General features: G+C 34.7%; 2 protein-coding genes and 1 pseudogene across 2 annotated transcripts in view; all 3 read right to left on the minus strand.

Moving 5' to 3' along the window:
• Window positions 1-21021, minus strand: part of LOC142536889 (uncharacterized) — a 90454-nt gene that overhangs the window by 46780 nt on the left and 22653 nt on the right. The window lies entirely within an intron of this gene.
• LOC142538065 (gibberellin 20 oxidase 2-like) lies at window positions 1757-4672 on the minus strand. Its single transcript, XM_075643508.1, has 3 exons — window positions 4078-4672; window positions 3401-3722; window positions 1757-2232 (listed from the first exon to the last, which is right to left on the minus strand). The coding sequence occupies exons 1-3, from the start codon at window positions 4608-4610 to the stop codon at window positions 1939-1941; spliced, it is 1149 nt and encodes a 382-aa protein (XP_075499623.1). The 5' UTR covers window positions 4611-4672; the 3' UTR covers window positions 1757-1938.
• On the minus strand, window positions 7411-20214 carry LOC142537856 (histone deacetylase 19-like; annotated as a pseudogene).

Below are 21021 nucleotides of genomic sequence, written 5' to 3' on the forward strand. Positions count from 1 at the left end.
TTTTGTCGTCATATGGGGTGGAGTTACATTTGGGTTAGGATGGACTCCAGCCACACCCAGTTTTTAAAAAATTGGCATTTTTAATTTTTGAGTATTTTTTTAGCCTTACTTTATTTATACAAATATTAAGAATTTTTTTAACTATGAAATTTTTTTTAAAAATAGTATTCTACAAATACTTATAATCAAATATGATTTTTGTTGCTTTTTGATCAAAGGGTTGAACGATTTAACATAAGTTAAATTTTAAAATTAGCTTTAAGTTTCAAATATATTTTTTAGACCAAGTTACTACATATTTTATTAGATCTTTTTTTTTTAATTTATACTAATACTAATTTTTTTTATTATAGAATTTCAATTTTTTTTAGTATGAATCAGTGTATATTTATAAGGATTGATTTTGAGAAAAATAAATTAATAACTTTTAAAAAATATCAAAATTTCGATGTGAATCATAATATATATGTTATTATATGATTTATCAACTATTTGAATTTCGAATATAATTATTTGAATGATGTACCAAGTTTATCAATATTCAAATCTATAAATTAATTTTTTTTTACCGTTGGCTTTAAAAATTGACACAAACTGATTTTGGCTTTTGACATGAATGATTTCCTAAGAGTCAAAAAAAATTGAAAAATCTGTTTTGGATTCAAGATAAAAGCAAATACAATTCAGTTCGGGAAAGAGCAAAATATCGCTTTCAACAAAAATAACTAATCGAACTGAATTAATTTGAAAAATCGCTTCAGTTTATTTGGAAGTTCGATTTTAATTTTTAAAACATTAGTTAATTCGGTTTAGTTTCGAGTTCTAATATAAAATTTCAATTAACCTAACAAACCGAAATTTTATAAAAAAATAATAAATATTTTTTAGTTTCTAATAAAGTTATTATGATATAAATATTATAAATTTCTAATAAAATTTTATCGAACAGTAGAACTACACTTAAAAATATATTTTTTTAATAAACAAAATTTAAATTTATTTAATTTGATTTTTATATTGCATTTTTTTAATTAAAACTTAGTTTTTTTTTTAAATATCTAAAAGTCCGGTTATTTCGGTTATCAAGTGAAAACATCCATTTTTTCGGTTTGTTTTATTCGGTTTTCACAGTAAAATTCATTCGATTTGTCCAAAAAATATACGATTAATTCGATTTTAGAAAGCTCGGTTCGATTTTAACAGGATACTCATCCATATTAGTGTTTAACCCGGACGAAGCCATCCCCGGGTATTTTGAATCTTGGCTTCATCTCCGTTCATCATGTCTTTTTGTATTGTTGAATTCCAGTCTTAGTCTCTATTTGTTTTTTTTTTTTGTTGCAACTTCAGTCCTTGCTTGTAATAATGTAGATGTGACACCAATGCGGTGCTGACATGATATTGGTATTGATATGATGTGCAGTGTCAAAGCAGCACAGCACTCTCAATGAAAAAACTAAAAGATATAAGATTAAGATTGACATTTAATAAAATAGAGTGCCAAAACCATAATCACCAAAAAAAAAAAGCACACACACACATGACCAACATTGTAATTTTCTGTGAATATGGTTTATCTGATATCGATTCTCTCATACTCGGCACATGTTGTGAGAATAAAGCTCATATTACTCACATTAAAATTAATCTGATAAAAAATAGAAAAATGTAGCAAAACGAGAATCGCCATCAATATTCACCATCTAAGTCAAATTAAGTACGCCCATGTTTCTTTGGGCAACATATTTCTCTTTATTCATAAATGTCGCTACGCCCCGGAAACCCACAACGGATCAACATCAACACAATATTGTAACAATAGTAAACATTTTTCATCAAAGTAAAAGACAAGGCAAACCCCATTCTCAAAATTAAGCATCCAAGAACATAAACACGTCCCGAACCAGCTGTACCTAAACAAACAATAAGCAGTGAAAGCTAATCGTTGGGATGCTTTAAGTTTTTAATCTTGTGCATTGAATGAAGCCATTGAACAAAGTTCTGTAGAGTGTTAGCATCAACCCTGTAGTAGTTCTGCGTGAATTCTCTCAAATCCGACCAAGTGAAATCCGGGTACTCCTTTGGTTCTTCACCGCGTATAATAAGACCGACGGGGGGTCTCACTATTTTGTCCTCTTTAGGGTTCACAAAAAATACCAATGATCTTCTCACTTTTTCCTTGTTCACCACTGCCCTATGAAGGCAACTCTTGTATTTTCCATTCGATAACGCCTGCATAAGCATAACACATTCCGTATGTATTGACCAAAATCAGTCGATATTTCAACTTCACTAACATAAAAAGTCCGATCCATGTTTGATTAACTTCTAGAGATTGTGTTATAATTATGTACACATTAGTCTATCACGTGCTTCTTGTATTAGTGCATATGTGCTCGTGTGGCCATGTACGTTATATTCCTTTGTGAAATAATATATCTTGACATGGCTCGGCAATGCAGTGAAACCATTTTTTAGCACAACGCGAAAACGATGATTTTAGGGATTTTTCAAACGCGCTTTTTTATCTTTTTCGTTGAAAATATTGTCAAGGTGATTAAAAAAAAGGTACAGAACAAATATTCTCTAATTTAGATGTAAGAATTAATTATCCAAAATGATCACAGAAAGAATGTCTTTTTAAAGGCATCTGTCATCATACTCAAGTAGAAGCTGTTAGCATAAAATGGGGAGAATGGTAGTCAAATCTGGGATTTTTCTATGGACTTTATTGCATTGATATATAAGTTACCAAATTAGTGTAAGCACACCATCTTGCATTAGTCAATGCACTCGTAATAATTTCTCTATCAGGGGTGGGAGCTAGAAAACCAATAATTGATCTTGAAATCTTCATTCATATATATGAAAGCACACCAATTGTAATTAACACACATCTCTGCAATCTAATGGGAGATATGGTGTCATTTTCGCGTACCTTAAAACCCCGCTGCAAATCTTTTTTATTTCCAAAATCATACCTGTTTGATCAGTTTTTGTATCATTTATTCAATACTTATCTTCCTTTACTGATGTATCTATCCCAAAAATCGCTTCCGATGTAATCAAATAGTCATGATCATATCCTGATATATATAGTCATCACATAGAATAATGTAGGTAATTACTGGTCAGTACCGATACATACCCATCGATCATCTCCCAGCCATTGCTCCTTCATACAACTTCCTAAGAAGCTTTAATATATATGGATTGTTTTATTTAGCGGAGCTAGTTTTAATAAATCATCATCATACGTATATGAGATAGTAAGGGTGAGATGTGAATTTTTTAAACTAAAAATCAGTCTAAACCATATGATCCGCCAATAATAATCGTGCTCGAAAAAAAAACCAACATAGAAGATCAAGATAAATTGAAAGTTCATATATATACATACCACAAATGTGTCACCAAGGTTGACAACAAAAGCATCATGGCGAGGCCTAATCGCTACCCATTTGTTGTTCGAGAAGATTTCAAGCCCTCCAACTTCATCTTGATGAAGAATCGTCAAGGAATTCGGGTCAGAATGAGGTCCAGTGCCTAAAGTGAGACCGGCTTCTTTGCAAGGTGGATAGTTATTTCCTCTCATTAGTGAGCAACCATCATGAAAGAAATCACGGTAACGGAACCGATCGACTCCCAAGCTAATTGCCAAGAGCTCGAAGATGATGAACGACAGGTTCTTCATTGCCTCACAATATGTTTTATAAACGTACCTAGAAAAGGAAAAATTAGAAATGGAAAGCCATTTAAACGTTACTGAAATGACCATATACGCAGTAAATTTGTATGCACGTCTATGTGAAATAGATAGTATGCATTTTAACAAAAATTAATCAAGATTTATAATCTAAGTTTTCAAAATTAAGGTACACGATAGAGATGGGAAAATTCTCGAATCCCATGATTCATAGACCATTATGACGTTGAAGACTTGGAAGTTATGGTTTAACTAAATTTGTAAGTATAAAAGTACGTACTTCATTCTTAGTGGTGTCACTTATATATATTCATTATCATTCTCTGTATGTGCCACTAAATAGAAGAATTGATTTTTTTAGTAACTCTCACCCTGCTTCTTCAAATTCTTCCCCCATGACAGATTTGATGTAGTTAACCACATCAAGGCCATGTTCATTCTCATGTTCATAAGAGAAGGACAGTGTCTCCTTCCATGGCAACTTGGACGAAAACCGATCCGCGTGCGCACCCGAATACCCGCAAAGATCACCCGGTTTTCTCTTCAATGCAAGCTTTTTCCTGAGAGGAAGCTTAAAAAAAGCATCCATATGTTCGTAAACGGCCTGAATCGTGCCGGAACCGACACCATGATTGATCACATGGAAGAATCCATGGTTCAAACAAGCAAGCCTAATTTGCTTTGCAGCAAGATTTACAGCTTCTTGGTCACCATTAAAGAAGCCCCTTAAATCTATTGGTGGATCATTGAATTCATCCTCGGATTCATAGGCTAAGTCCTCATGGGGCCATAGGAATTGTGAGGGCAAGTTTTCTTGTTTTTCTATGAGAGAGGTGTCGAAAACAAGAACCCTATTTTCTTTCTCGCTTTTCGATGCAGGATGAAAGTAGGAAGTTGAGTCCATTAGGGTTGGATTTTTGTGCTGGAGATTTGTAGATGACTGAATTTATAGAGTGAAAAAGGATTTGATGGGGTGAAAGAAGATTAGGGCTATATTTCATTAATATTTTCACACTCTTTGTCATTCATGCAAATTATGCAATACAAATAATTTATCGGGGAAAATCTATATTATTTGTTCATTTTTTTTCTCCAATATTTAACAAAAAGAAAAGTCTGCGTTTTTGAAAATTTGAAGCATAGTATTACTATTTCAATAGTGCTACAATATTCTTCAATACTCTCCATTTAAATGTTATTTTATTAAGGCAAAAACTTGTGTGAGACGGTCTTACCGCTCGTATTTTGTGAGACGGATCTCTTATTTGGATCATCCATGAAAAACTATTATTTTTTAAGCTAAGCGTATTACTTTTTATTGTGAATATCAGTTGGATTGACTCGTCTCACATATAAAGTTTCATGAGACCATCTCACATAAGACCTACTCTTTTACTAATCAAATCAACCATTGACCCAGTTGATTAATTTTGAAAATATATGTAATAATGATGGTTGGATTAATTTGTTTCACAGAAGATGTTACGATATTAAATTATATGTAATACGTTGGAATTTAAAATATTCATTGTATTAATATAAAAAAATTATCAAAATACAAGACCGAAAAAAATTGTAATATTGGTTCTATATAATTGCTTCTCGCGATTTTAGTCCGTTTTGGTTTTTGGTATTTTCTCGATGTAGCTTTGGCGTGTCGTTGACATAAGCAGTGGCACATCACACTCTCGATCGTGGAAAAAAAAGATCTAAATTTTCATAAATTTGAAAAATACATGACTATACTGAAATTCGACTTACCACTCTTTGAAAGAGACTTAGATATCCATAGATTTATTTATATAGGATCGGGGAATAATTAAAATTTACTTTTCTAATAACAAAAGGTTTATGGTAAATAATTTAATGTCAAAACAAAAAAATGTGGCTACATGACCCCTCATGAATAGCTGGTAAAAAGCGCATTCATATCCTAGCACGAGTACAATGAATTTAGACAGAAATCTATAGCCACGAAACTTGCATTACAAAAGCAAGATTTGTCTAAATACACATGATTCGCTTTTGTAAGACTTTCAATTATTTATGATAGTTCTAGGAAAAATCACATTTTTTGGTATATAACTTAAATGTTTTTCAATTTTTGTCTTGTAGTTATTCAATTCACTATTTTAATCAACTAACTTAATGGTATTTTTTTCCAATTTTATTCATATTTCATTGGAATACTGAAGTGGCGTCGATAACACCAAAAGTTGCTAACGTGTAGGACTTTATTAGCACACGATGTGAAAAATACAAATTGATGGAATAAGACTGTGAATTGACTACGAACAAGAAAAAAATTTCAAAAATTATGCAATGAACAAAAATTTAATGTCCTCGCGTTTTAGGATCTCTCTCCTTTTATCTATGTGAATTTTTTATAAGTAGGTCTCTTGTGAGACGGTCTCATGATTCTTTATCTGTGAGACGGGTCAACCCTACCGATATTCACAATAAAAATTAATACTCTTAGCATAAAAAATAATATTTTTTCATGGATGACCCAAATAAGATATCTGTCTTACAAAATACGACCCGTGAGACCGTCTCACACAAGTTTTTGCCACTTTTATAAACATTATATTTTAATACATGGACATTTGACAACAACTAAAATTACATAAGCAATTTAATAAAATTTTAAGATATCAAAAGATTCTAGAATTATGAATATTGGAGGCTCATCAATTAATTATAAATAATCGTAAACTTTGAAATCTCATAAGATTTTTTATATATCTTTTTGGAAAAAAAGGAAGATATTGAAAAAAATATTATGTACAGACAGGATCTACGCTTTCTCGTCTCATGAAATAAGACAAAGGTACATAACATGTAAGATATTTTGTGTATAATTCCACTTTTAAGAGTACCTTTTTATTCCATTTAGCATGCATTGTGAATAAGATCAATACAATTAATTTCAGTTACCAAAGTCTAGTAACTTAAAAACGAAATTGTATTTTTGATCGTATATACTTACATATTGTGTTTTAGTCTTCTACTGTTGTTAATTTCAGTCTTAGTACGTTATGTAATTCTAGTCATTTCTCCAATACGAGGACGATTTGGAGCTGATGTTGTATCGACATAGCGTTGATGTGTGTAATGCAAATCAGCACTACTGGTAAAAAAAATTGATTAAATTGTGCTTGAGTCCTGTAAATAAAAATTGGGCTAAACTCTTCGAGGACAGGAAGATTTGGACAAAAAAATTTTGAGGGAATGTGAAAATATTAATTATATCTAGCCAATTAAATAATTGGGCAAGATCCAACCTTTGCTTTTTCGGACATAACTTTTGAAATCACGTTCAATATCACGGTAATAATATTGTTTTTGAAAATAAAGTTCGATTGGGGTACTTTGCTAGAAACTTAAAAATATATCGGTTGTTTCATGATTGCGCTGCAGATTTTTGTTGATCCGGTCTCACCACCATGATCATCATTCTGAAAAATTTAAGACAAGTACAAGAAAATGCATGCGATGATCTAATGCGTGAAAGGCGAAAACTACTTCAGCCGAGTAGCCGAGGTGCAACTTTTCCATAAAAAAGAATGCTTGAAACTTGTTTAATCAAGAAAAGGGTGTTTGTAATCAAGATGCAAGCAAGTGATAGTTGGCTAAATATTTAAATCGAAAGCGTCGCTCCGTTGCTTCATTATTTCGCATCAGTTTGTATGATAAGGGGACATTTAACAATCTGGAAGTTCGGCACCTTGAGGTCTTTCTTGGAACTGTAGGCTTGGTGCATGTGAAAGTTCTGAGAGATTCTCGAGGAGTTTTGCTCCTATTTTATCCAGTTTTTTGGGAGAATTTTTGTTTTTCCTGTTACTTGGAGAAATATGGAGAGTGTAGTTCGGGCCGTAATGATCCCAAAAATCATGCTGGGGAATCTGGTCATCAACCTCAATTCATAGTGCCACTCCTGTCTGCTCAAGAAACAAGCACGCTATAAATAAGAACATAAAAAGAAAATGTATTCTTCAGCATTTTTCGACGTTCATTCACACAGAATCTGATTCAGAATAATGACCAATATATAAAATGCAGGACATATGAGTATATGGACGATTTTGTTCCTACACGAAAGTCGATTTCACATATAAAGTTCGATGTTGTCATACTTATAATTAGCAAGGTCACACACAAGTTACATGATCTTATTATATGTTACAACCCAGTATTCTTGATGATGAAATATGGCACAGAATCACTAATTTTGCAATCACGGCCCAAAAAACAGCCGTAGGTGTGCCGCTTGACATTCACACAGGAGTGAGACCAATTGATACTACATAACAAACTACAATTTTTTACTCAAGATGTAACTCATGGCACCAGCAACGAGCAACATTAGAGAGTTTGTAGCCACCTCCACCAAGCAAAAGAAGTGGCACATTAAAAGATTTCATAAATTTGACGCAACCTGCGTGACCTCTAACAGTGAGATTGAATGTGGGGGCCAGTGCTCCTGATTATTATTTAATGATCAAACAACCAGAATTTATTAATGTAAACAGCGAAAGCGATTAAAAATTTTCCTTTTGGGCCAATAGAAATTTCGGCATGACCTCCCCGTAAGTAGGACATCCCAAAAATTTCCAAACAACACAAACAACATTTATATACTCGAAATAAAGTCATAACATCAATTCACAACCCTATAGCCGCACTGGCCAGGACTAAACACATATAGAGCCAGCAAGACTCGATCACACAATTATCAATTCAAAACATCGTAAAAATAACAATACAGCTACACGGGACATCTCCCCGGTAAATGTATAACTCCATAATATAATATATATATATCTGAGAACTCTCAACCACGACTCGACGACTGGGCACCACTACCTGACACTCTACCAGACGCGTCAAATCCTCCTGGATAACCTGCTATGGCATCAAAAACAACCACAACATAAAAAGAAACGAGGGGTCGGGCCCCGGTACGACGAACTAGTAATATTACGACAAATATAACTGACATGAAATAACATCAAGTAAAATGCAATGAAATGCAATGCAATGCGTGTCGGTAACAACAAAATAATGGATACCAAAGCGGAGTCCAAATGAAACGCATCAGCAACAGTAACAGTGGCCACCCGTGCCAGGACTGCAGCAACGTAATATCATGCCGCCGCTCATCCATGCCCGTAGCATCGAGGGTACGGGAGCGACCCGCTCAGTCCTCATGCAAGTCATCAGGAGTGCTAATCCTACCCACCCACTCCATCGATTACGCAACAACTCGATAGATCAATATCAATAGCAATCAAAAGAGTCAAGGCTCGAAATGCTATGCCACAATAGTATCAACTCAAATAAATGCGTGAATGCAATCACATATTCACAGAAACACATAAGGCACGCCACAACTCATTACAAAGTACTTAACGTCATTTCACATCATATAGACGTCATAATAAAACAGTTCATGCGTACCTCAACTGAATACTTAATTTAACACCTAAATATCTTAAGGATTTCTCGCAGAATCCAATCATGTGGCAAATAATACATTTCATATAAAGTTCCATTTATTTTTTTCTATTATTTGACAATTTAGCCTAAAATTCCAAAAATCCTTAATTTAGGCTTTAAAATTTCTAAAATTAATATATGTCAATTCTATAGCATCTAAACATCTAATTATTGAACACTAAAATCCGAAAACTCAATTACATAAATCTGAATTTTCGAATTTAATCCAAATAAATTCCGAAAATCTGATAGATACCTTAATATGTTCAATTCTTGTACCTACAATCAATAATATAACAAATATCAATATTGGTACCAAATTTAACCCAACAAAAATACAGCAACCTTGCTGGAATCATGATTTGTACCTCAATATATATACCAAAATGAAGCTTATGACCCAGAGAACAAAAGCCCTCATTGAATTTTCGAACTCCGGAGACGTACGGCGAAGATTTAACGAAGAAACGTGCGACGGGTTTCCGACGGGTTTTTGAGAATCTCGATTTTTTCTATCAAAAGTGGTATCAACGAAAGCTTACGTCGAGAGCTTCCCAACCGTATATTTAGTTTAATTTTTTCGATGACCGATGATGGAAATATGGTCGATCAAAGCGAACGAGAATTGTACAGAAATGAAGAACAGAAGCTACGGGAAGAACGCACGCGGTTTCCGAGGAAAAGTTTGAGGATTATTATGATTATTATTATTATTTACTTATTTTAACTTACTTAATCCCATTGGGCTGGGCCTTGAGGAACTGGGCTCTCACATTCTCCCCTACTAATAAAAGATTTCGTCCTCGAAATCTAGCATAAACAACATTTATACAAAAGTGATTTATGAGCATTTACCACTGATAGTACATAGGAAATCAGAATACATGGAATAATTTATTACATTTCAAACAAATGAGGCCAATCCTGACGCATCTTAGCCTCTAATTCCCATGTAGCTTCTTCTCTCCCATGTCTACTCCACTGCACCATAACCAGTGGAATCGTCTTATTCCTGAGTTGCTTTTCTTTACAATCAAGAATTTGCACTGGATGCTCAACATAGCTAAGGGAACTATCCAACTCCACCTCATCAGTCCTCAAGATATGAGAAGGATACGGCTCGTACTTTCGTAGCATAGATACATGAAACACATCATGTATCGCAGACAGACTCTGCAGCAAGTCCAAACGATAAGCCAAAGTGTCAATCCTCTCAACAATCGCATATGGACCAATATAATGCGGAGCTAGCTTCCCTTTCCGCCCAAATCTCATAGTACCACGAAACGGTGATACTTTCAAGAAAACTTGATCGCAAACCTGAAATTCTAAAGGCTTACGCCTTTTATTAGCATAACTGGCTTGACGATCCTGAGCTGCTTTCATTCTTTTCCTGATCATTTCAACCTTTTCTTTCATTTCTTGAATAAATTCTGGCATACAATTGCGCTTCTCTGAGTGTTTGGAGAACTAATTTCAAATGTTCCTTGTGCTCTTTTTGTGACTTGGAATAAATCAAGATGTCATCAATAAAGACAATAACGAATCTATCGATGAATTCTCGGAATACATGGTTCATTAAATCCATAAACACTGCGGGTGCATTAGTCAAACCGAAAGGCACAACTAAGAATTCAAAGTGCCCATATCGTGTCCGAAATGCTTGTCTTAGGAACATCTTCCTCTCGGACTCTAAGCTGATGGTATCCGGAACGAAGATCAATCTTGGAATACACAGATGTACCCTGCAACTGATCAAACAAGTCACCAATACGCGGCAGAGGATACTTATTCTTCACAGTAGCCCTGTTCAACTACCAATAATCGACGCACATTCTCATCGTTCCGTCTTTTTCTTTACAGACAATACTGGAGCTCCCCAAGGTGACATACTGGGTCTTATATAGCCTTTTTCCAGTAAATCTTGAAGCTGTTCTTTGAGTTCTTTCAACTCTGTTGGAGCTAAACGATATGGTGCTCTAGAAATAGGATTTGTCCCTGGCATCAATTCAATGCTAAGATCTATTTCCCTTTGATGTGGAAAGCCTGGAATCTCATCAGGAAATACATCTGGAAAATCATTGACAACGGGAATGTCTGAAACTTCCAATTGTTCTTCCCGTGTTGCATCAAGAGCATAGATCAAAAATCCTTCATTGCCGATTGACAACAACATGAACATCTCCATTGCAGATACTAATGGAATTCGAGACTGTGAATCATAACCATAAAAATTTCATTTGCTACCATAATACGGTCTAAATCTGACAACTCCATGAAAACAATCCACAGTGGCTCGATAATTCGTCAACACATCCATACCCAGAATACAGTCAAAATCAGTCATGGCTAATTTGATTAGATTTGTTATCATAATATTACCCTCAAATCTAATCACACAGTTCAAAACTATCTCACATCACATTAAATATACAACGGAACGAGTAGCAACTGACACAGTATCCAACAAAGAAATAGTAGCAATCTCATGCTCATCAACAAATGCAGCAGATAAAAATGAATGAGATGCTCCTGTGTCTATCAATATGCGTGCAGGATAGTCAAAAATATAACAAATACCTGCAATCACTCCTCCTGGTGCATCCTGAGCCTGGTCTTAAGTCAAAGCATGGACTTGGGCTTGCTGTGGCCCTGGAAATGGCTGCTGAATAGGACCTCTGGGAGGTGGGTAACTCGAGTGCTGAAATGATTGGGTAGGAGCATATGGTCTAAAGACTGGTCCACGGGGAACTTGACCAAACTGTTGTGGCTGGAACTGCTGTCTCCCTGCATTAGGACATACTCTAGCGTAATGTCCAAGCTGATCACAAATATGACAAGTTCCTTGAACTCCTACACATTGGGAACTGAAATGTTGACCACCACATCGGTCACAATGCACAGTGCTAGACGACCCAACCGAACCTCCTCCTCGTGCACTTCCTGAACTGGAAGAGCTGGATTGAGACTTCTTCTTGAATTGCTTTCCTTTTGCCTTGTACCTCTGCTGTTTGGGTTGTTGGTATGACTGTACAGGCTGATATGGAGGTAAATCCACTGGCATTGACATACAACTTCCAGATCCCTGAGAAACAGATGATGGACCTGGCTGTGGGTCTTCTCTGAGCAAACTTGCTTCAATTTTATTCGCCTTTTCCACTACTTGAATATACGTATTAGGCGATCCAGTCATTATCAAAGTATGAACAGTCCACTGCAACCCGTGCAGAAAACGTGATAGTTTAGCCTGATCATTCCTAGCAACATGTGGAACATAGGGCAAAAGAGCAGAAAACTGTGAAGCATATTCCACCACTGATTTGTTACCCTGCACCAACTGATTGAACTCTTCTTCTTTAGCAGCATAATATGATGGTGGTGCATATTCTTGGGTAAAGTGAGCACGAAAAGCATCCCAAGTAATAATTTCACCAGAGTCCTTCATTGCTTCCTATGTGGCTTCCCACCAGAGTTGTGCTCGGTCTTTAAGTTGGTAGATGGCAAGCTTCAATTTAATATCTTGGGAATACTCCAACAAATTAAATAGGTGATTTATACTTTTCAGCCATCCTGCTGCTATTTCTCCGCTCTCGTTGCCAAAGAATTTTGGAGGACGTAATTCTTGGAACTGAGAAATTATTAACTGCATTCCTCCAACTTTCTGCGTTAGCTGTTCCACTCCTTTGTCAATCGCTACCTGTCTAGCTCCAGGTCTTTCAGGTCGAGGAGGTTCTTGGTTCACTTCTTCTTCAACATTTTGAGCGACTTGTCCTCGAGGTCGACCACGTCTACCTCTAATTATATCCGCAAGTCCTCGAACATTTTGCGCCTCAGATTCTTGCGCTATTTCTTTTCCTTTTCTACCTCTTCCTCCATGTGCCATTCTACAAGACACGAGGATTAAATCAACATGCAGATAACAGGTAAAAGAAAATTATAGGCAATTTCTAAACTAAATACCATGCCTAGTCATCTAGTCGTTCTAACGTAGGTAAATTCAAGCAAATCACACCAAATAATTCAAATAAGAGCAAATAGTCAAACACATGCACAATCATGTTATTTGTGTCTAGACTCAAGTGCTCTAGACTCTAATTCGAGCATATCCCAGTTACGCTCTGATACCAACTGTGGGGGCCCGTGCTCCTGATTATTATTTAATGATCAAACAACCAGGATTTATTAATGTAAATAGCGAAAGCGATTAAAAATTTTCCTTTTGGACCAATAGAAATTTCGGCATGATCTCCCCGTAAGTAGGACATCCCAAAAATTTTCAAACAACACAAACAACATTTATATACTCGAAATAAAGTCATAACATCAATTCACAACCCTATAGCCGCATTGGCCAGGACTAAACACATATAGAGCCGGCAAGGCTCGATCACACAACTATCAATTCAAAACATCGTAAAAATAACAATACAGCTACACGGGGCATCTCCCCGGTAAATGTATAACTCCATAATATAGTATATATATATCTGGGAACTCTCAACCATGACTCGACGACTGGGCACCAATACCTGACGCTCCACCAGACGCGTCAAATCCTCCTGGATAACCTGCTATGGCATCAAAAACAACCACAACATAAAAAGAAACGAGGGGTCGGGCCCCGGTACGACGAACTAGTAATATTACGACAAATATAACTGACATGAAATAACATCAAGTAAAATGCAATGAAATGCAATGCAATGCGTGTCAGTAACAACAAAATAATGGATACCAAAGCGGAGTCCAAATGAAACGCATCAGCAACAGTAACAGCGGTCATCCGTGCCAGGACTGCAGCAACGTAATATCATGCCGCCGCTCATCCATGCACGTAGCATCGAGGGTACGGGAGCGACCCGCTCAGTCCTCATGCAAGTCATCAGGAGTGCTAATCCTACCCACCCACTCCATCGATGACGCAACAACTCGATAGATCAATATCAATAGCAATCAAAAGAGTCAAGGCTCGAAATGCTATGCCACAATAGTATCAACTCAAATAAATGCGTGAATGCAATCACGTATTCACAGAAACACATAAGGCACGCCACAACTCATTACAAAGTACTTAACGTCATTTCACATCATATAGATGTCATAATAAAACAGTTCATGCGTACGTCAACTGAATACTTAATTTACCACCGAAATATCTTAAGGATTTCTCGCAGAATCCAATCCTGTGGCAAATAATACATTTCATATAAAGTTCCATTTATTTTTTTCTATTATTTGACAATTTAGCCTAAAATTCCAAAAATGCCTTAATTTAGGCTTTAAAATTTCTAAAATTAATATATGTCAATTCTATAGCATCTAAACATCTAATTATTGAACACTAAAATCCGAAAACTCAATACATAAATCTGAATTTTCGAATTTAATCCAAATAAATTCCGAAAATCTGATAGATACCTCTAATAGGTTCAATTCTTGTACCTACAATCAATAATATAACAAATATCAATATTGGTACCAAATTTAACCCAACAAAAATACAGCAACCTTGCTGAAATCATGATTTGTACCTCAATATATATACCAAAATGAAGCTTATGACCCAGAGAACAAAAGCCCTCAATGAATTTTCGAACTCTGGCGACGTACGGCGAAGATTTAACGAAGAAACGTGCGACGGGTTTCCGACGGGTTTTTGAGAATCCCGATTTTTCCTATCAAAAGTGGAATCAACGGAAAGCTTACGTCGAGAGCTTCCCAACCGTATATTTAGTTTAATTTTTCGATGACCGACGATGGAAATATGGTCGATCAAAGCGAACGAGAATTGTACAGAAATGAAGAACAGAAGCTACGGGAAGAACGAACGCGGTTTCCGAGGAAAAGTTTGAGGATTATTATGATTATTATTATTATTTACTTATTTTAACTTACTTAATCCCATTGGGCTGGGCCTTGAGGAACTGGGCTCTCACATTGAAGCTGCCTAATTTGTCACAAGATAAGGAGTCGGCTCCACACTGTAAGAGTACTGCTCCAGGTCTAAAAACTTCTGTCACGCCCAGAAACTCAGGGTTGATACCGCCGTTGTTTAACAATCACAAAATCGAAAACAACCGGCCTCGTAACACAGTATAAACCAAAACCAGTTTATATATCATAATTTAAACGTAATAACGATAGTCCTTACAATACCGAAATCCAAAAAAAAACGACAGAGTTTAATGCGGAAACGTAAAACTGAATAATCATAATAAACTTTAAACTTAATCTAAATTCTTAAACATTCACCATCCCTAGAATTGTTCAGACTCTTCCTCGTCGAGTTCTTCCTCGAGCTTATCTGGGAAAGGGTTGTAAGGGGGTGAGTATTTGGGAATACTCAGCAAGTGTTGGCATATCGAGCACAATACAACAACGTGCATAAATTTTGAAACTCATGACTTGCATACATAATCTATAGCACATGCATAACATTGACCAAGCACTGAGATTCATCTACTTTCTATAGTTTACTGATATCAGTCCCTAATTTTTACTCCTCTAAGGGGGCGAGGCCGTATAGCAGTTATATCCCTCACCGCGTAAGGGTACGTCATGGTTGGGATTCCTACCATATACAGTCAACTCGTCACAGTGCTTAAAACCGTATGACAATCAACACAAAAAAAAAACGAAATTTGTACTCGACTATTTTCGAAACCGAACACATGCATAATCCGAAAAATGTAACTTTAAAACAGTCCATTTACAGTATATTTTGAGAGTTAAAACATAGGTGCACGATGCTAGACTTGGATTACTTCTTGCTCTTCACTTCGGCGGCACCTCGGCTCGACTTTTGGCCTTACTTTAGGACGATTTTCAAGCAATAATTCGGCTAGGATGGCTGCTGGAATTTTCGAAATTGCAGCAAGGGATTTTCGGATTTTTGGTGTAGGGAAAGCTAGGCTTGATGGAGTATTTATAGGGAAGGAGGATGGAGCTCAATATGGTAGCCCAATCATGCCCAAAAATGCTTCAAATCTCTCAATATTTGACTCCCAATATCCTTGTCATTTTCGAAAATTTAGCTACCTAAGTTGTGAGATTTATCCCTAAATTTTTAGGAATATCCATGAATTAATTTATCTTATTTCCTTGCACCTTGTATGACATACCAATTTTTGAAATATTCTCTCCCAAATTTCGAAATTTGCATGCTTAAGCATAATTTTATAACTTAATATTGTCTATCCAAGAGTATCTCCAAAATTCCCATATAAAATATTCTTCAATATATAAATCCTATACAATAAAAATCACATGCACTTAAATTTCCTTACACATGATTAATTAAGAAGGTTGAAAGATTCTGTTCTCACAACTTCCATCACCTTAGCCATTATTGGCTTAAACATGGATTGATAGCTTTCATAGTCAATTACATATTTTAATTCATTGTTTGGATTTCACTGTGTTTAGTGTGTATGATTTAATTTTTTTTTAATATTTTAAAGTTTAAAATAATTACAAATTTAATAATATTTAAATATAATTTATAATTTGACTAATATTATAACTAATATAATTATTATTAATCATATTTTAATTATTATTATTATACTATATTTAACAGCATAATAAATGCATATTTATGTTATTATTAAATTTAATTATTTTTTGTAATATTAATTGATTTTTTTAGTTGTTTTCGGAAATTAAAATTAGTGAAAATTTAATAATTAATATAATATTTTAATTTTATTTATAATTTTTTAAATAAATTAATTCTAGAAATTTTATTTATTTATTCAATACTAATTAATATATGACGAGTGCATTTTAGTAATCATGATATAATTAACAAAAATAATCAATTAATTTAAAATATATTAAATATCATATAATTTATCACGAATTGTTATTTATTTTTATCTTTTATTTTATAATCACTTTTATTATATATAATTTATAATTTACTTATCATATCACATGATTTATACGATGCATGATAGAACATGATATTTCCCCTTTCCACATCAAATATTTTGAATATTTCAAGAATCAGGGAAATAATCTCTGAATTTGTGAAATTACAGAGTCATGACTCTATCACTTAGATAGAAAGCCTCCTCAACGCCATCACCATGGTGAAATCAATGTCCACGTACGAAACACGCTGCAGAAGTAAAGCATATTAAACTACCAGGAATGAGAAAAACTTGAAATATTGCCAAAAACTGGTTATGACAGAAGAAAAGAGTTTCGAAAACTAGTGCTACAACTTTTTTACATGCTGCCACTGTGATTAATTTTCAGTACTTGTGGGGAAGTTATATTACTAGATTCTACAGAAATTTATTTCTAGAACCTGAACTGGATCATAGCAACCAAGTATACTACATTCTTTCTTCTGATTAACTTAGTTTTTTGAGCTAGCTAGCTAGCTTGTGAATAAAATTATTACTTATATTACCGGTTCATATAGAGAAATAAATTTGGGTTGGACTTGAAAACTTATTAAACATTTGGTGCAAACGATGACATTTTAAAGCCATGCAAAGAAAAAGTCAGTATTGTATTTGTCTGAGATGATCACTCTAACTGTTAACCTAATGCCATATGCGTGCAGTGCATGCTTATGCCATAATCACTTAGATCAGATTTTATTTAGCCGATTCACGTGATTTTCCTAGCTACATATTGTTTTAAGTGTTATTCAAATTCTGACATCTCATTCGGTATTCAAATTCACACAACAGTCTGATCTTTTTTATTTATTTTGCGTGCCAACATGTGTTCCTGACGAGATTAATGTCAACTTCTGTTAGAGCAACAGCCTTTGCTTCTAGACTGCAGATTTTTATTTATTTATTGTATAAAAAATGACATATACGACCTCAACTTGAATCCTCATAATATATGAATAGAAAATTCAATGAAGACACTGTAATAACAAAGGGAGATGCTTTTGCCAACCGTCAGCACAACGGTGACACTTGGTTAACCACTTATGATATGCATGTGTGGGTTTGCAACAATTATCCACTTGTCCTGTGTGGCAGCCTATATAGCACGACTATTAAAACATGCACTTGATTCCACAATTTAATCAATAGATATATTCTCAAATTTCTTACCTGCCTTATCAATTTATGTTAAGAACTTGATTGTTGCAAATTTGTCAATCAGACAAGGATGGGTTGGTGATCATTCTTCTATATATACCACGAAATGGGAAATGAACGGATTTATCAGCAATTCTAAGTATACAATGCTCCCTAATCAAATAGAATTGTTTCAAATAGTACCTCATGAGCTTTGAGGAGCTCTAAAATCGCTAGCACGATATCATTAACATAGCAGAATCCAGAAGCCTTACTTTTACCAGCCCAATTCACTGCTATGTCACAGTGTCCATGATTTAACATCACTGCTCCACCAATGGAACCTTCCGCATATGTTCGACAGAAGGAATACAGATTGTCAAATACAGGGCAATATAGCCCTATATTAATCTGCTTAGCTGGTCCCCTAAATGTCCTGTACCTCTGGGTGATTATTTGCAATAAAGAGACAATCATCTACATGAAAGCGGAGAAGATCCTTCTCCCGTCAAAGTTTAGGGTTATAAACTTTCATTTGTTGAAGTAAACCATAGTGCTTAAGGATAGCATGAGTCATTCGAATTCTATATGTGGTTTCATTGGGTGATCACCTCCATAATAGTAATTCCCAACTTCCGGGTGGTAGAAGTAGCAAACTTTCTTTAGACCCGTCTGCTCCAGATGGAAAGGAATTACCACCAGATTCCATTTCCCAATCTGCATACAGAAAGAACATGCATGATACAATAATTCTGCCAGATCCAAGTGACATTCTTGGTAGAACTCACAGTTTCTATGTAGATCGTGCAGTTCCAACAAGTTTCGTTTTTCCCTTTTTGAACAGAGAATATTCGTTGTTCGCATATATTTGAACAGATAATAGAATTCGCGATGATAGAACATCACGTCAAACTTGTCCCTGATCTTATAGATAGCCAATGCAATAATTACACCTTTTTTTCTTTTTGTTTCTTTGATGTAGCTGGTGCAGGAAGCTAAAGGATGGAAGCCAACCTAGAACAATATTTTTATGGAAAGACAGGAACATCCAAATATATTTCAATTAAATCAGTATTTTTCTGATAAGTTAATTCTTTATATACTATTTTTAGCCTACCGGAACAAGACACGAATATCCAAAAACCGCATCTAGAGAAAAGCTAACAATCTAGAGATATGGAAATCATGCGGTGTAACAAACTAAATACTTTAGGAAGAATATGCCAATTTTGTACGGAGTTTGTACATCAAAATTGTAGCACGAAGTTGCTGATCTGCGGTAAAACTCAATTAAGCTTCAATTCTGATTGTTTTACAGATATCACATTCAGATAAGGAAACCAAAAGTATCAAACCGAAGCACATTTATCATTTAACCCAAAAAAAGAACTCAGAAGTTGACAAATGTCTCAATTATTGATTCCCACTTTCAGAAACATCAAGACTTCATCTTAACCTAACCAGAAGTAATACAAGGCAAATCATTTACTTTCCTGGAAAAGGGTTTACTAAACCGTTGAAGATAAGACGAAGAAACATAAAAAAATATTTCCCTGCATATAATTATCGTGAAAACCATTTCAAAATGTTAAGAGAACTCATGCATGTCAATCTTTGGAAAGTGAAAAAGAGTATTAAACTACTTCGACACACGGGAATCAACTACTGCATGCACATGTAATCGCAGCAAAAAAGTTGGATCATTCTTGATTTCGTAATCAATCACAGAAATAATTTTTGTAACTTTTTCTTGGATGGGATCTCCCTTTTCTTGAATCTCCTTCCTATCAGCTGCATTAATGTTATTTCAAATCCTAGAACAAAATTCACTTGATCTCCAGTGGCAAAGAAAAATGAGCGCCACTACAGATTTTCAGCGTTTGAAGTGGGATGAAATAGAGGATGCATCGAGTTTTAAAAAAAACAGGGAAGAGAGAAGATAAGGTCACCTGGAAACGAGCGGCGCCGCCTACTGTGGATCATCTGGGAGAGAGTTCTGGCTTTCTGTGTTCTTTTAAACTTCTGCAGTTTATAGAGTGTCTGTGGCGATGTTGGCTCGTTTCTGAATGTGGAGACTTTATTTTTTACTTTTTCCCGCAAACTTCAGTTTCTTTTTTTTTTTATTTTTTTATTCTAATTTTTCAATCGTTTTATTTTATTTTCTTCTTTTCTGGGTTTTTTAATTCAGTTTGCATTTTTTGAATTAGGAATAAATACGAATCTCTTTTAAATATAAAAAAATATGTATTTGAGTTTTATTCTTTTAATCAGTAGTTTGTTTTACTCGCTTGATTATAGTAAAATATTTGTGCTTAAATCCATCCACCATATACAATGACACTTGAGTTGCTTGACTTGGAACATGAAAGATCAATGTTATTTATATTTAGTAGTATTAAAAGGTTTTACCAGATTGAGATAATATGGCACATGAAATATGTTGGATAAATTAGTACAAACCACCACATGAAATTGACGAAATTAAGGTATAACTTCAAGCAAAAACTTGCGTGAGACAATCTCATGGGTCGTATTTTATGAGACGGATATCTTATTTGGGTCATCCATGAAAAAATATTATTTTTTATGCTAAGAGTATTACTTTTTATTGTGAATATCGGTAAAATTGACTCGTCTCACAGATAAAAATCTGTGAAACCGTCTTACAAAAAACCTACTCACAACTTTCAAGCATGAACAAAGCATTCAAGAGTTCAAATTCAATTATTTAGTAGTTTCGATGAAGTTTCATATTTCCTAGTTCGC

This window comes from Primulina tabacum, chromosome 2, assembly GCF_025594145.1.
Source record: "Primulina tabacum isolate GXHZ01 chromosome 2, ASM2559414v2, whole genome shotgun sequence".
In the NCBI taxonomy this organism is placed as follows: Eukaryota; Viridiplantae; Streptophyta; class Magnoliopsida; order Lamiales; family Gesneriaceae; genus Primulina; species Primulina tabacum.